At 42.7% G+C, this 14,883-nt stretch overlaps 1 protein-coding gene across 1 annotated transcript in view; it reads left to right on the plus strand.

Annotated features, from left to right (window-relative positions):
* Positions 1-1,846: 1,846 nt before the first annotated feature.
* Positions 1,847-14,883, plus strand: part of LOC306917861 (F-box and WD repeat domain containing protein 10B-like) — a gene marked incomplete at both ends in the record, with an annotated part of 68,658 nt that continues 55,621 nt past the window's right edge. The window contains one exon of the mRNA XM_079530758.1: positions 1,847-2,212. Coding sequence (XP_079386884.1) covers positions 1,847-2,212 — 366 coding nt within the window. The remainder of the gene's footprint in view (positions 2,213-14,883) is intronic.

Here is a 14,883-nt window from a genome sequence, read left to right on the forward strand (position 1 = left end):
CTTACTAGACACAGGATCCCAAGTCACGTTAATGCGAGAGAGCCTATTTGACCAGCATTTTTCCCAGGATAAAGTGGGTAGGAAGCCTCTTGTCTTTAAGTTACGAGCGGCGAACGGTATTATTATTCCCTACACCGGCTATGCCGTGTTAGATCTCGAAATAGAGGGAGTGAGTGTACCAGGGAGAGGAGTCGTAATCGTGCAAGATGAACATTGCACACAACCGTTGATAATAGGGATGAATGTCGTGGGCTCGTGCTGGCATGCACTGTTTAGGGGAGCCGGGAGGTCTGTTTTCTCTTCACAACAGGAACATGCAATATGGAAGGATGCGTTTGCCACCTGCCGGAGGGTGGAGGCGGTGACCAACACGGATGGATCGTTGGGCTACGTATGGCCAGTGGGTCATCAGCCCTGCCAGACGAAACTGCCGTGGGGGTCGCGCGCTCCCTGGTGACGGTGTGCGGGGGTCGGGTCCCCGTGCGCCTCTGCAACCCCCACCCTTACAACCTCTTCGTGGGACGGTATCAGAAGCTAGGTAGACTCTATCCAGTGGACGCGGCCGACATCCGTGGCCGCCGAGACCTGAGCCTGATGATGGGAGACGATGGAGAAGTGGAAGTGAACCTGGTGAGCACAGAGGAGGACGAGCCCGTACCAACCCTGCCGCAAGAGATCCAGAGACTGACCGAGCGAGATGACCTGTCGGAGACGCAGCGAAGAGAACTACGAGGGCTGCTTGGAAAATGGAGGAAGGTGTTCGCGACGCATGACGAGGACTTCGGGCAGACGGACGCCATACAACACCAAATCCCCACCGCTGACGCCGCCCCCATTCGGGAGAGACACCGACCGTTACCGCCGTCTATGTATAAGGAGAGGAAGATCCTGCTGAGTGATATGATGGAGAAGGGAGTCATTAGGGAGAGCCCCTGCTACGTTCCAGAGACTAATGCAGCAGTGCCTCAGTGGCCAATTAGCTGAATCGTTATTAGTGTATTTAGACGATATTATATTATATTCCGCTGACTATTCTTCTCATCTACAGAACCTTGACAGTGTGTTTCAGCGACTGGGAAAGCATGGACTGAAACTGCGCCTCGATAAATGTAAGCTCCTGCAACAAGAAGTATAATTTCTGGGCCATGTAGTAGACCAACATGGTGTGCGACCAGATCCCGATAAAGTGACCGCCGTACAAGATTGGCCGACCCCCACGACAGTACGAGAGGTCCGTGCGTTTTTAGGCCTCGCTGGCTATTACCGGCGGTTCGTGTCCTCCTTTGCCGCGACCGCTAGACCCCTAAATAATCTGCTAATCGGAATCCCTAATGATGTTAAGTCCCATCAGTGCCGTATTGAGTGGTCCCCCGAGTGTCAGAAATCCTTTCTGGAACTAAAAAAAGCATTAACACAAGCCCCTGTTCTAGCGTATGCCGATTATAATCTACCTTTTGTAGTGTATACTGATGCCAGTTTACATGGGTTGGGCGCCGTGTTAGCGCAGGTTCAGGAGGGGCGGGAGCGGGTGATTGCGTATGCGAGTCGTAGTCTACACCCCACTGAACAAAATTTTGCAAATTATAGCTCCTTTAAGCTAGAACTCCTAGCCTTAAAGTGGGCTATAACTGAGAAATTCAAAGATTATTTGACCGGCACGCAATTTACTGTATTTACTGACAATAACCCAGTAGCGCACCTCCAGACGGCGAGGCTAGGGGCGGTTGAGCAACGCTGGGCAGCACAGTTGGCTTCATTTACTTTTGATGTTAAATATCGGCCGGGGAAGAATAATGCGAATGTGGATGTGCTCTCCCGGTACCCTGTGGACCCTGGAGGAGCCGTGATGGCGGTAGAGCTCGTACCCCCTAAAGAGGAATGGAGGGACGCACAAGACCGGGATAACAACATCAAAATGATAAAGAGATGTGTGGGACAGAAGCGGCAACCCACGGCGGAGGAGAAGAGGAGTTGGTCCGGGGAAGCCCAACAGCTGCTGCGCCAGTGGACGAGGTTGCGGATCGAGGACGGAGTCCTATATCGCAGTGTGACAGATTCACGCACGCAGGAAGAATATCTCCAGACGGTGTGTCCAGCGGCCCGACGCGAAGAAGTATGGAGAGGAGTTCATCTGGCAGTAGCCCACGCTGGAGTGGAGAGGACGATGGCGCAGTTGAGACGGCGGTTCTACTGGCCAGGCATGGAGGGGGAGGTGAGTAGTTTCCATCTGGGTTGTGTCCCCTGCAATTTACAGCATAAAAGAGTAGAGCCCAAGGCCCCACTGCAGCCCTTTGAAGTGTCATACCCCTTAGAGATAATTATTAGCCATTGATTTCCTCACATTAGGTCGGCCTACTGACACATGTCAAAATATTCTGGTTGTAACTGATTTATTCACTAAATACAGTTGGGCCATTCCCACCCGTGACCAGACTGCTCAGACCACTGTACGTGCGTTATGGAATAATGTTATACAGCCGCTTGGCTGCCCGGCTCGGTTCCATTCAGACCGGGGGGCCAACTTTGAGTCTGCTTTAATGCAACAACTGTGTAATATGTATGGTGTTACTAAGAGTCGCACTACCCCGTATCATCCGGCTGGCAATGGGGGGGTAGAGAGGTTCAATCAGACATTACTGAATATGTTGCGTTCGCTGGATCATGATAAACAGGATCGGTGGTCTGAGCATCTGCCTGAGCTAGTTCATGCTTACAATAACACAGTTCACAGTGCCACTGGTTATGCCCCGTCTTTGCTAATATTTGGTCGCCATCTACGGCGCCCTGTAGATGTTGAGCTAGGAGTGCCGCCGTCCCAACAACGGATGAGAATAGGAGACTGGGTCCAGGACCACCAACAGCGGATGGCGACCGCTTATCAGACCGCGAGCCAGAGGCTGGGGGGGACAGCGGAGCAAAGGAAACAGGTCTATGACCGCCGAGCAGGTATTACGCAGTTATTACCTGGGGAACGGGTGTGGGTACGGAATAGGAACATGCACGGTCAAGGGAAGCTGGGAACGTGGTGGGACCCCGAACCGTTTGTGATATTGGGACAGCTGGGGGAGGCTGGGTTGGTGTACCGTATCAGGCCTGAGAAGGGAGGAACAGAGAGGACAATCCATCGTAATGCATTAGTAGTGCCCAGACCCAGAACCGGCGGGTCGGTTAGAGAGCCCACCGATGCTCCAGTGTTATGGATTCTTTCCGGTCCCGGTGGATGCTGCCGGGCCACGACGTTCCAGTAGGGCCAATTTAGGGACCCCGCCAGTCCGGTATAGAGACAATTAGTGGCCATTGCAGGGACTGCTCATGATAAAGTTGGGAGGAGTGTCACCGGTGTCAGGAATAGGTTTTTCTTTTTTTGTTGTTGTTCCTTTAATTGTTTTGCATACTTATTATTTGTTGTATATCTATCAGTGACTTATAGTATCCTTCCTTATATATATATTACTTACCACTGTCGATTGGATATATGATCCTATATGTGAGCAGACTTCCGGTTCCACGGACTAATGATGACATCAGTGGCCGCAACTGACAGCTGTCAGATGGGGAACGGAAGAGGAGGAGTTTGTTTATTGGGAACTTGACTTGTATCAGTATAAAGCGACTGGCAGAGGGGAAGGTTGGGTGTGTGTGCTGCTCTGTGGAGTGTGTCCAGGGTGACAGGAGGACTTACCTGTTGACGACGGAGAGGATCGAGTGAGCCGTGTACGAGCCAGTGACCAGGAGTGGTGTTACAGAGTGCGGATACCCAGCAACATCGGTGGGCAAGTAACTGCCCGTTGTGTGTGAGTATTGTTCTATCCCGCACTACTGTCGATTACATCACTGTACGTAGGCGAGCTGTACTCGTTGGTGGAACAGAAAAACTGGCGTCTACCTTATGTGCTTTCAGGTCCAAATGATGTATTGAAGGGGACGTATATGTTGGACTGATTGGACTCTCTCTCTGTGAAACAAAATAACTGTCTGAACCCATCGCACTTTAGCAGCACTTTTGTAATGGAATGGTTTTAAGGAGTTGGTTATTTTGTTATTTTGTTATATAATTAGTTTTGCTACAGGATTTTAGATTTATTAAAGATTGTATTTTAAGGGTGTTTTAGAGATCCCCATGTATAGGAAAATAAACATGTTATATTTCTGATTCATGATTCAGTGTCAGTCTCTCTCCACTTTTTATGGTTGCTCTCTCACCTGGTAAAACGTGAACCTGTGTGTCCTTGAACAAACTGAAGCTAAGAGTAATAATGATAAAAGAGTTGCCGTTTCTCTGTAAATAAATGACGGCTGGCGTAGTCCCAGATTATCTAGTGAGGTGTACAACTTTGATATCTCTAGCACCTTAAACGGTGCCACTCTAATAATTAAAGGTTGTATGTCTTATAAAATAATAACGATAAAGAATATTCTACTGCCCAAATTCTGTGTGGCTGATTCGGCCTTGGTCACATATGTAGCAGGTGTGGCGCCCTGTATGGGTGTATAAGTGAAATCACTTTAGGCTCTGTGTTCAGCATGGGACTATTGTGTGTTTGTTTGTTAAGCGGTTAAAGCTCTATATTCTGATATACTCATTGTAATAGTGTTTGTTCAGTCACAGGGCTCTCCATGTCTGTGTAATAAACAATGTGAGAAGATTAATACACAATATCATATAAGATTCAGTGTCCATCCATGATATGGCGTCTATCAACTCCATCAAGCTCATCCTGGGTCTCCCCTAACCTGACTCCGCCAGATGGGGCAGCAGAGAGTACACTGGGTACTCTCTGCTGCCCCATCTGGCGGAGTCAGGTTAGGTCTCCCCATCAACAGCTATGTTCTGTGGCTGATACTGAATGGAGCTGGTGGGACGATCGCCTCCGAGTTCTTCTATCTCAACCTGATCGTATCTGTGACCATCTCTTCCCTGGCCTCTGTCTTTTACTTTGCATGGCTCTTCACATGCACATTCATTTTGTTCAGGGTTTTTTCGCATTACTTCTAGTGTTTTTTTCTGGTTCCCTGTTCCATCATTCCAGTGTTGTATCTGTGTGGAGCGTTACATAGCGGTGGTTCACCCTGTGGTGTTTCTCAGGTACAAAGCTAAGCCAACGCAGGGAAGCTGCAGTACCCTCACTAAAAACGCCGGGACAAGGCTCCACACGTCCCAAACTCTTCCCCCTTCTGGCTCCAAAACTATGGAATGCACCTTTTCAGACTCCATCATGGCCCGTAGCACTTACCCTACCCCCTTAGATAGCACTTTTGTAGACTTGGATAGCATCTGATACATACTTATAGCATGTTATGTAGACAGCACTAGAATTGCATTGTATGTAGTCTTAGCACATAATAGTAGCCTACATATGTATAGCATAGAATAGTATACATTGACACGATCGTAGACAGGAACACCCACAAATGTCACATCTGGTTTTAGCCCGGGGTAAACAAAATGGTCTTCCCCATAGAGTTATAATAGCGTATGATCCTTTGGATCACGTTCAGAGCGATGTGTTGGATGATAGAAATATTGACAGCCAAGAAAAATCCATCAGAAAGACATCTGGAACACTCGCCCTCGGAAAGTTGACTTATTATTACGTATACGAGACGATTTAGCCATGGTTCACATGGCGCTCGTCTGTCATGGCGGAACTTCAACTTGTTTTATGCACTTTTCCCATTTAGAACGTTAACGTCTACATACATGTTCAGATTTCAAATATAAAGTGCTCACCCCAGAGCCATGGATGTTACAATCCTCGTCGGGTGGGTAATAGCACCCGTGTCTTCCGCATTGTTCAATAAAAAGCGTTTTTATCCGATCGGTGACCATTTTATCAGAGTTATAATGCACCAACGATAGGGGCGCATGGCCATAAACTGATTAAACAGCTTTTTATTGAACAATACGGAAGATACCGGTACTTATTCCCGAACTAGCAGAATTGTAACATCTATGGTCCTGGGGTGAGCACTTTATATTTGTAATCGGAACATTTGTGTAAAACACTTCAGTCCAGGCCAGGGCTACCATGAGCTCACAGCGCGCTGCGACGCGTTGTTTGTAGATTTTTTGTTTATGCTGGGGTCCTGGGGTTCAAGTGGTTTATAGTCAGAGTATCCTTATCTAATTATACTTTATTGCAGCGTCAAGTTGCACAAGCATAACCACCACTGAAATCGGACATCGATCTCCCTCTCCCTCCATGTTACAAAACATTGTGTTACCGCGGCGCAGTGTTTACTCGCCTGGTAGAGACACTCTATAGATATGATCAATTAAACTTAACGTAATATCAAAAACCAACAGCCATTAAGTCATCAATAATGTTTAGAGAACACATTGTAGTGAATTCTAAGTAGTTTAGAGACAGTTGCAACTTGGCACGGAGCCATCGTTGTGCGGTCGAAACGAATGGTGTCTGTAGTCTACTTGGAATTCACTAAAACATCATTGATGAATTAATGGCTTTTTAAAATGTATATATTATGATAAGTTTCAGTGATCATATCTATAGAAAAGTGTCTCTTACCATATAGTGAATATATCAGTCCATTGTGTTGTGCTGGATCATGCCCATGCAGTCAAGAAAAACATTACAATCGGCCTCTAGCTTGTTTCATTTTCTAAAGTAGCGTTCCTTGTCGAGTGGCAACAAGGATCTGTGCCTGTGATCTGGCAAGCCATGACGCCTACTTTTAAATTAGTAGTATTTAAAGCATCTGTGTTTGAAAACCCAACACTTCACTGTTTATTCCGGTTGGGAGAACTCTAAACTTTCCCCCGGCTCCACCCCCTAGCTATATTGACGCCCCTGATGACAAAAGTCGGTGTCGGTATATATATCACGTGTGTCATTGCAGCTACAGATTATGTACCTTTGCATCCGGAAGTTGAACCCAGCTCCGCTTCATTGTGTAGCTTTGTAGCTTTCGCAGCAGCCACAAACGTCAGATGCATCTTTGTATCTTCATGCTGGCTTCCATTGACAATGAATGGTAGACTGTATCTGCTTGCATCTGCCCATGTGAACGCAGCATTACCATGAATTAATAATGCCCACCACTGTCTTCTAAAGTCCACTCCGCCATCTCCCGCCTACAGAGGGTCCTGTATTTAAATCCCTAAACGGCCTTGCCCCTTCCTATATTTCTGAACTAATAACTGCTCCCCCTACCACCAGGACACTCAGATCCTCCACTCTCAAACTCATTGCAGTCCCCCCTTCAAATCTATTATACACTTTGGAATAATCTTCCACACATATTTTATTTTATTTTATTGTTTATTGTTTGTTATTTTGTTTGTTTGTTCTACTATTGCAATGTGATAGACTACGGTCTACCTGTTCTCTGGAAAGCACTTTGGGTCAACTGCTGTTGTTTTTAAATGTGCTATATAAATAAAATTGACTTGACTTGACTAAAGTTGGGGTGTGCGTACAGGGTGTGCGGTATTATACTTGTAAAAGACAAGATGTGAAGGCTTGTGTACTAATTATGAAGACTGTTTGCAATAATTTTAGGGGGTGGGTGGCAGTTTGTGTTTTGGAAGACAAATAGTATTTTGGAAAACAGTTTTTCTTGTTGTTTCTTCACACAGAGCTGGTTCTATGTTACTGAAAGAATGTGGAGCAATCCTCTTATGGCTCTGCTGCAGTAACAATTAATTAGGGACCAAGAAGTCACGTAGTGACTTTGGTCACTTATTGTTTTAGTGTTTATTAGGGACCAAGAAGTCACGCAGTGACTTTGGTCACTTATTGTTTTTGTGTTTATTTTTCTTCTCCTTCTCCTTCCGCCAAAAATAGCTGTTCTGACTGAATGGTGCAGTCGGTTTTCCGAAACGCGGTAATCTGGTAGAGGGCCATGCCAAACGGTGAATATGCGAAGCCCAAGATGATTGGCCAAATGGTGGCGCTATAGCGCTCAATTGAAAATGCTAACTTTGAACGTGCATAGCTCATGAACAGTTTGACCGTTGGCAATGCCACTTTGATACCCATATGCGTCTCCTCATGCTGAACAACTTTCGTGTTCTGACTTTTTTACCTCTGACCTTTAGATCACCCGCCATTTTGAATTATATGATCAGTACTTCTTCTCCTTCTCCTTCCGCCAAAAATAGCTGTTCTGACTGAACCGTGCAGTCGGTTTTCGCAAAACTTGTCAACATGATAGAGGACCATGCCAAACGGTGACTATGCGAAGCCCATCATGATTGGCCAAATGGTGGCGCTATAGCACTCAATTGATGCAAAACTTGCAAACTTGCAAACTTTGAACGTGCATATCTCATGAACCGTTTGACCGTTGGCAATGACACTTTGATACACATATGTGTCTCCTCATGCTGAACAACTTTCGTGTTCTGACTTTTGACCTCTGACCTTTAGATCACGCGCCATTTTGAATTATATGAAAAACAGTTCAAATGTAACTCCTCCCAGAATCTTTGCTCAAAATGCACGAAAACTTCTACACGTGAACTTTGGACCTATACGGACAAATAATCGTAGCACATTTTTTCTAAGTGAACCAATGAAAATTGCTGTTTTGTGAAACTTCTTCTGCACCTAATACCTATATGAAAACTGAATGATGTTACTGTTTAGAATGAGTCAACTGACTGTGTCTGCATAGCTCAGTTGGTAGAGCTCTCGCCGTTGGACCACACGGTTGTGTGTTCAAATCCGGGTAAAGACAACTCAGTGTATGCATTGTGTGCTGCAAGATTTGTGATGACTCAACTATAGAAATATTGAAGTAGATTACATTTGACATATTGTTGAACGCCCTGTGGGCTATATCAGTGAGATCAATAACTTTAAAGACTGGTGTGATAATAGCCACCTTATGTTAAACACCACAACAACTAAAGAGATGATCTTCAATCCAAATCCATGGTTATGAACAATTGTCTGCCTAACACACACGCATGCAGCCACGCAGCCACGCAGCCACGCACGCAGGCAGGAAGGCAGGCAGGCAGGCAGGCAGGCACACACACACACACACACACACACACACACACACACACACACACACACACACACTTTAACTGTGCGTGAAAACACACTGTAGTAATGGATAAAGACATGCCTAAAATGAGGACACACCTTCTTGTTACCAAATCACTGAATGGTTTTACTGTTTACAATATAGTCACTGTTAATATTGTCTCTGTGTAGGTCAGTCAGTAGAGCTCCCGCCTTTGGTCCACAAGGTTGTGAGTTCAAATCCCGGTACCGACAACTCAGCTCGTCAGTCTCATTTGTGCATGTTGTTCTTATTGCGCATTGTTCTTCTTCTATCTTGGTCCCGCTTTATCGCTGCTTGCAGCTATATTTATAATTAATATCCACTTATTCAATATTGTTAGACTATACATATATTATCCAGATAGCCAGATACTCTATATTGGATATAGATAGATTCATATATTAAATATGAAGCTTACAAAGCAATCTCACAGTTTATTTCTAGAATGTTGCATAGAGCATGACCTGGGGGAGGAGTCAGAGAGGGGTGGAGCACATGCAGCAGTTTGTTAGGTTGAGATTGGTGGCTGATGACTGTATTGTTCCACTCTTTGGCCAATCAACACCAAGCAGTTAGTGGTTCCACCTCAGGCTCTCTAGTATAAGAAGAGTTTGTAGTTGTTCTCCACAACTCCTCCAGGATATCTATACTTTCTGATCTCATCTGACTGTGGACTGGAGAGATGAACTCTCTCAACACACCCAAGGATCATCAAGACCTCTGTAAATTACTTACTGTGTCTATATGGATATACAGCATGCCATAAGGATGTTATTTTTATCTAGTAATTTGTTTGTTTTGATTTATTTTAGCATTGACTACCCGTTGTCATGTATTTTCTAAAATATAAAATGATTGTAGAATCGAATTATAAATGGATGCTAAATTGATAATAGGGTACATTAACTTAACACTATAGGTCTTGTTATTTGTGACGATTTGATCGAAGGGCTGCCATTGGATTGTTTTGATTAATTTTCGTTTTTTCATGTCATATGAAAGCAGGGAATCATAGCTTAAAATTGACATTGGTAGTTCAGTTTGACCCACCAGTTTTGGAGATATGGCTTATAGAGAAATGTCTTAGTGGAAAAAAGACCAAGCAGAGAAAATGGATTTCTAAGCTTTAGTTCAGTGATCTGTGACTTTAGGGGGTGCTGTTTTCCCTTCATTCCTCCTTTAGTCAACCAGCAGTGTTGCCATGTCTGCTTATTATAATTAGTTGGCCTTGTTTCTAAAGAAAAATAATGCATAGGCCTACTGTACCTATTTTATAATAATTTATAACCTGTTAATAAAAATGTATTTGACAAAAATAAAGTGTAGTTGATCATTTGGGCTTGTTTTTAAAGTGTAGTTGATTATGGAGAGTTGGTAACCAAGTTGACCCTTATTAGATCTTTAACTATCAAGTGTAAAAATAAACCTTAAAAGGTCCATTTTGTTTCATTTTACACTCTCAAGATATACATAATTGTTAAACATCTGCATTACTTAATTTACAATAAGTCTACACAATTAGAGAATGTTGTTATCTCTCCTTTTTTAAATAGGCTACTGTATTTATTTGGCATTTTGTAGTAAGAAAAAGGGAAAATAACAGTGGCAGATAAATTAGGCCTATGTAAATGTTCCAGATGAGTACAAATAAAAGAGCTATATGAATGCAAAAAAAACAGTAACCAACAGACAACAGGACAGTTTGCTCTCAAACTCTCAGCACAAATTGTGCCCTCTTGGCTCTTCTCTTAATTCCTGTTCCATTAGCCTGTTATTATTATTATGTGTCTGCAGACCCCCATCTGAAAATAATTTATGCCAGACACAAGATTTGTGTTGTTTGTATGCATATAGATCGGCTATTTTGGGCTTGTTTTCATATACCGGGTTGCTTATTTCTCTCACAGAAACTGGCAACCCCGCAACGATAGCCGTTAGCTACATTTAGCTAATATATTGATATCAATCCTGTAGCTAAAACAAGTACATTATCGCGCTATATTACATATCGATGCGATCTGCGTTATTATGACCTTAATTTTCATGGCAGGTACATTCCAAAGCAACTAATAATAACCACGTTATGGTGACATAATGTTACAATGTTTACATTACATTCATTCGAGTCTTCTTCTTCTGCTATTGGAAATAGGAAGCCATTTCCGCATTTTCCATTGTTGTGGTCACCAGTGCCCCCAGCTGGAACATTAGCATGAATTAGCTTTAGGCGGACCAAAATAAACACACTTTTTACGTTGTTAATACTTCTTTCTCTGCTATTTCTGTTAGCCAGTTAGTAAAAGACTAGTATTATCTTCCAAAACGATTGTGTACAAAAAGGCGGATTTGGCGGAATTTGCATACTTTAGCAGGGAAGCCGTATGTCTAGTTAGCATTGGTTAACCCAATGGTTATGACATAGTGACATGTTTAAGCATGTATTTCATATTTATATGTCGATATCAGCTCTGACATTTATTTCAGACCTGCTCTAACATGACATGAATAATAATATAGCTTCAGATTATTTTAGACAGAAAAATAAAAAAGTAGGCCTACAAAGAAAATAGTTTTTCAGCTGTCCTCAACAGTTGCCACCCCCGCGATGGCAGTCCGTACATCGCGTGTGGTCACATTTTAAGTCCAGGAATGCCTCTAAACAACATTTCCTTTGTCTTTGTTTCCAATTCAGTGTTGCATCATCAGTCTGGCTTCCCTGTTCTACCAGAGGTGAATGAACAAAGAAGCTTGGCTAAGCAAAAATGCCACTGCTGTGATCAGTGTGGTAAACGCTTCCCTACAATGTCTAGCCTTAAAATACACCAGACCATTCACACTGGAGAGAAACCCTTTGGATGTGATCAGTGTGGTAAACGCTTCCCTACAATGTCTAGACTGAAACAACACCAGATAATTCATACTGGAGAGAAAGCCTATGGATGTGATCAGTGTGGTAAACGCTTCTCTCGAATGGACAACCTTAAAACACACCAGAGAATTCACACTGGAGAGAAACCATATGGATGTGATCAGTGTGGGCAACACTTCTCTCAGTTGTCTGACCTTAAAAAACACCAGAGAATTCACACTGGAGAGAAACCCTATGGATGTGATCAATGTGGACAACACTTCTCTCAAATATCAAGCCTTAAAACACACCAGAAAATTCATACTGGAGAGAAACCCTATGGATGTGATCAATGTGGACAACACTTCTCTCAAATGTCAAGCCTTAAAACACACCAGAAAATTCATACTGGAGATAAACCCTATGGATGTGATGAGTGTGGACAACACTTCTCTATAATGGGAAATCTTAAAACACACCAGAGAATTCACACTGGAGAGAAACCCTATGGATGTGATCAGTGTGATAAACGCTTCTCTGAAATGTCCAGCCTTAAACGCCACCAGAGAATTCACACAGGAGAGAACCCCTATGGATGTGATCAGTGTGGGCAACACTTCTCTCAGTTGTCTGACCTTAAAAAACACCAGAGAATTCACACTGGAGAGAAACCCTATGGATGTGATCAATGTGGACAACACTTCTCTATAATGGGAAATCTTAAAAAACACCAGAGAATTCACACTGGAGAGAAACCCTATGGATGTGATCAATGTGGACAACACTTCTCTCAAATGTCAAGCCTTAAACGCCACCAGAGAATTCACACAGGAGAGAACCCCTATGGATGTGATCAGTGTGGGCAACACTTCTCTCAGTTGTCTGACCTTTAAAAACACCAGAGAATTCACACTGGAGAGAAACCCAAATGATTTTTTGTTGTTGATTTTCTTATTGGACATTTTCAAGACATTTTAAATTAGACACATTGTCTGACAGGGAAGAAATTAGCACGTAATCACATTTTGTACAAAATACATATTGTGTACCTTCTTATATATTATGGCTACAGCCATTGGTCAAATATATGAAAGGAGTCACAGACGTCCATATACAATCTTCCCATTGTATTTTCAAACACCATTTTAACCATGTTAGATTAATTGAACATATCCTGACGAAGACCCAAAGGGGTCGAAACGTTGTATCCTCTTCTCCATGAAATAAAAATGTTGAGCTCAAGGCCAGTGTGCGAACTACATCTCCTTTCATCAGATTCATTGAAAACACTGACATTGAGTGATTTTTATTACTTTTAATTCATTTTTTTATTTTCTAGTTTTTCTACTTTATGAGGCATTTCTGTCTCTTTTTATTTCCTTTTTTATTTTATATTTGACATTGCACGTTGACATAACGATGTATTCTCTCTCTTTCCTACTCAGATCATGCATCTCAAATGGCCAATTCTCTGGTTACCATTTCAGATTTGGCCCATGGGCCTTCTTCTCTTCATAGTACTGGTCAATTTTATTATTAACACATTTCACATTATGAAATAGTAATAATTATGTTAGTGAAATGGGTATGGAGACGTGGGAAGACCTCTGTTACTGAACAAACAATATAGCAATGATTAGTAGAGCTATTTTAACAAAACATATCCCTTACAAGCTACAGCACCTTTAACATTTCACAAAGGATGATAATAATAAGTTCTGTGTCATAGACCTATTTCTGTAGTTCTGTTGAAACTCAAAGAGGTGTAACATGGTCTCAGTTCATCCATAATGTGATCATTAACAGGTGATCTGTCCAATGCCAGACAACCAGTGACCATTAACACGTTTAATCTCTGCATTTTAATGCATTGTCTATAGTGAATGAAGCATCAGCCATCATACTTTAGCCTGTTTACATTTTAACCTGGGGAAAGAATGTGGGGTTTGTTCATTATTTAGCATTTGAAAAAACATTGAATAAAAGTGCAGTCGAACCCTATTAAACGCATGCTCCTCATTCCCTCAGAGCAACACAACCTGAACAATGACTTAAAGTTACACAAATACAGTTGTTGCTGTTATTGTGTCTATGTTGTTAATAGCAATGTAATGATGGATATAGGATATGATTATTATACGGATAATGACGTATCCTGATTTATCCTGACTTATCCTGGTCATGAATGAATAATGCCTTACACTATGGACACATGGCCTACACATTACACAATGGAATTTCACTGTAAATATAGATAAGCTATTAAATGAGAACAATAGAACACAATTTGCTATGAGACTTTGAGGATTTGACAATATACTAATTTGTTGTTAGGCCTTGACCAGTCCTGTACAGAAGACCCACCACTGTCAAACAAATGAACTTGCATTGCAACTTAGGGTGTGCGGTATTATACTTGTAATTTCCAGTCTTTTTTCTGTCTGGTACAGCCCTTAAGTTTTGTGGTGAGGTCAAGTACGTCAAGCCATTATTTAACAAATGACCTATCTGATGATAGGGACATCTACAGGCAACGTAGAATGTGATATGCACAAGCAAACATGATTGTATGTAAGTTTAGTATTGTCATGGTCTGGCCCTCTGCCTGTTTATTCCCCTCTTTCTGTATCTCTCCCTCTGCCCAGTTGTGTCTGTCTTTCCACTCCCACTTCCCATTGCAGCCCTCAGTCCTAGTTACACACCTGGTTCATCAGCCCAGCCAATTACAAACCTGTGTACCTCTGCTACAATCAACCCACCACCTATAAATACTGGACTCCTTGCACAAACTAACTGTCAGAACATAAATCTTTGTCCGGTGCTTCACGTCGTTGTCCCCTGCTCTACCTTGATGATTTGGGTTTGTCATTTTGACAACAACTATGAAGACATAGAAGACAACAACAAACTACAACAACAAACCCTAGCCCAAACATTTAGACTCTCGTAGATGTTTTTTTCGATTCTGACGAATCTCTCTACGAGAGTCTAAAAGA

Source organism: Electrona antarctica (genome assembly GCF_951216825.1).
Source record: "Electrona antarctica genome assembly, contig: scaffold_32, whole genome shotgun sequence".
NCBI classification, from domain to species: Eukaryota; Metazoa; Chordata; class Actinopteri; order Myctophiformes; family Myctophidae; genus Electrona; species Electrona antarctica.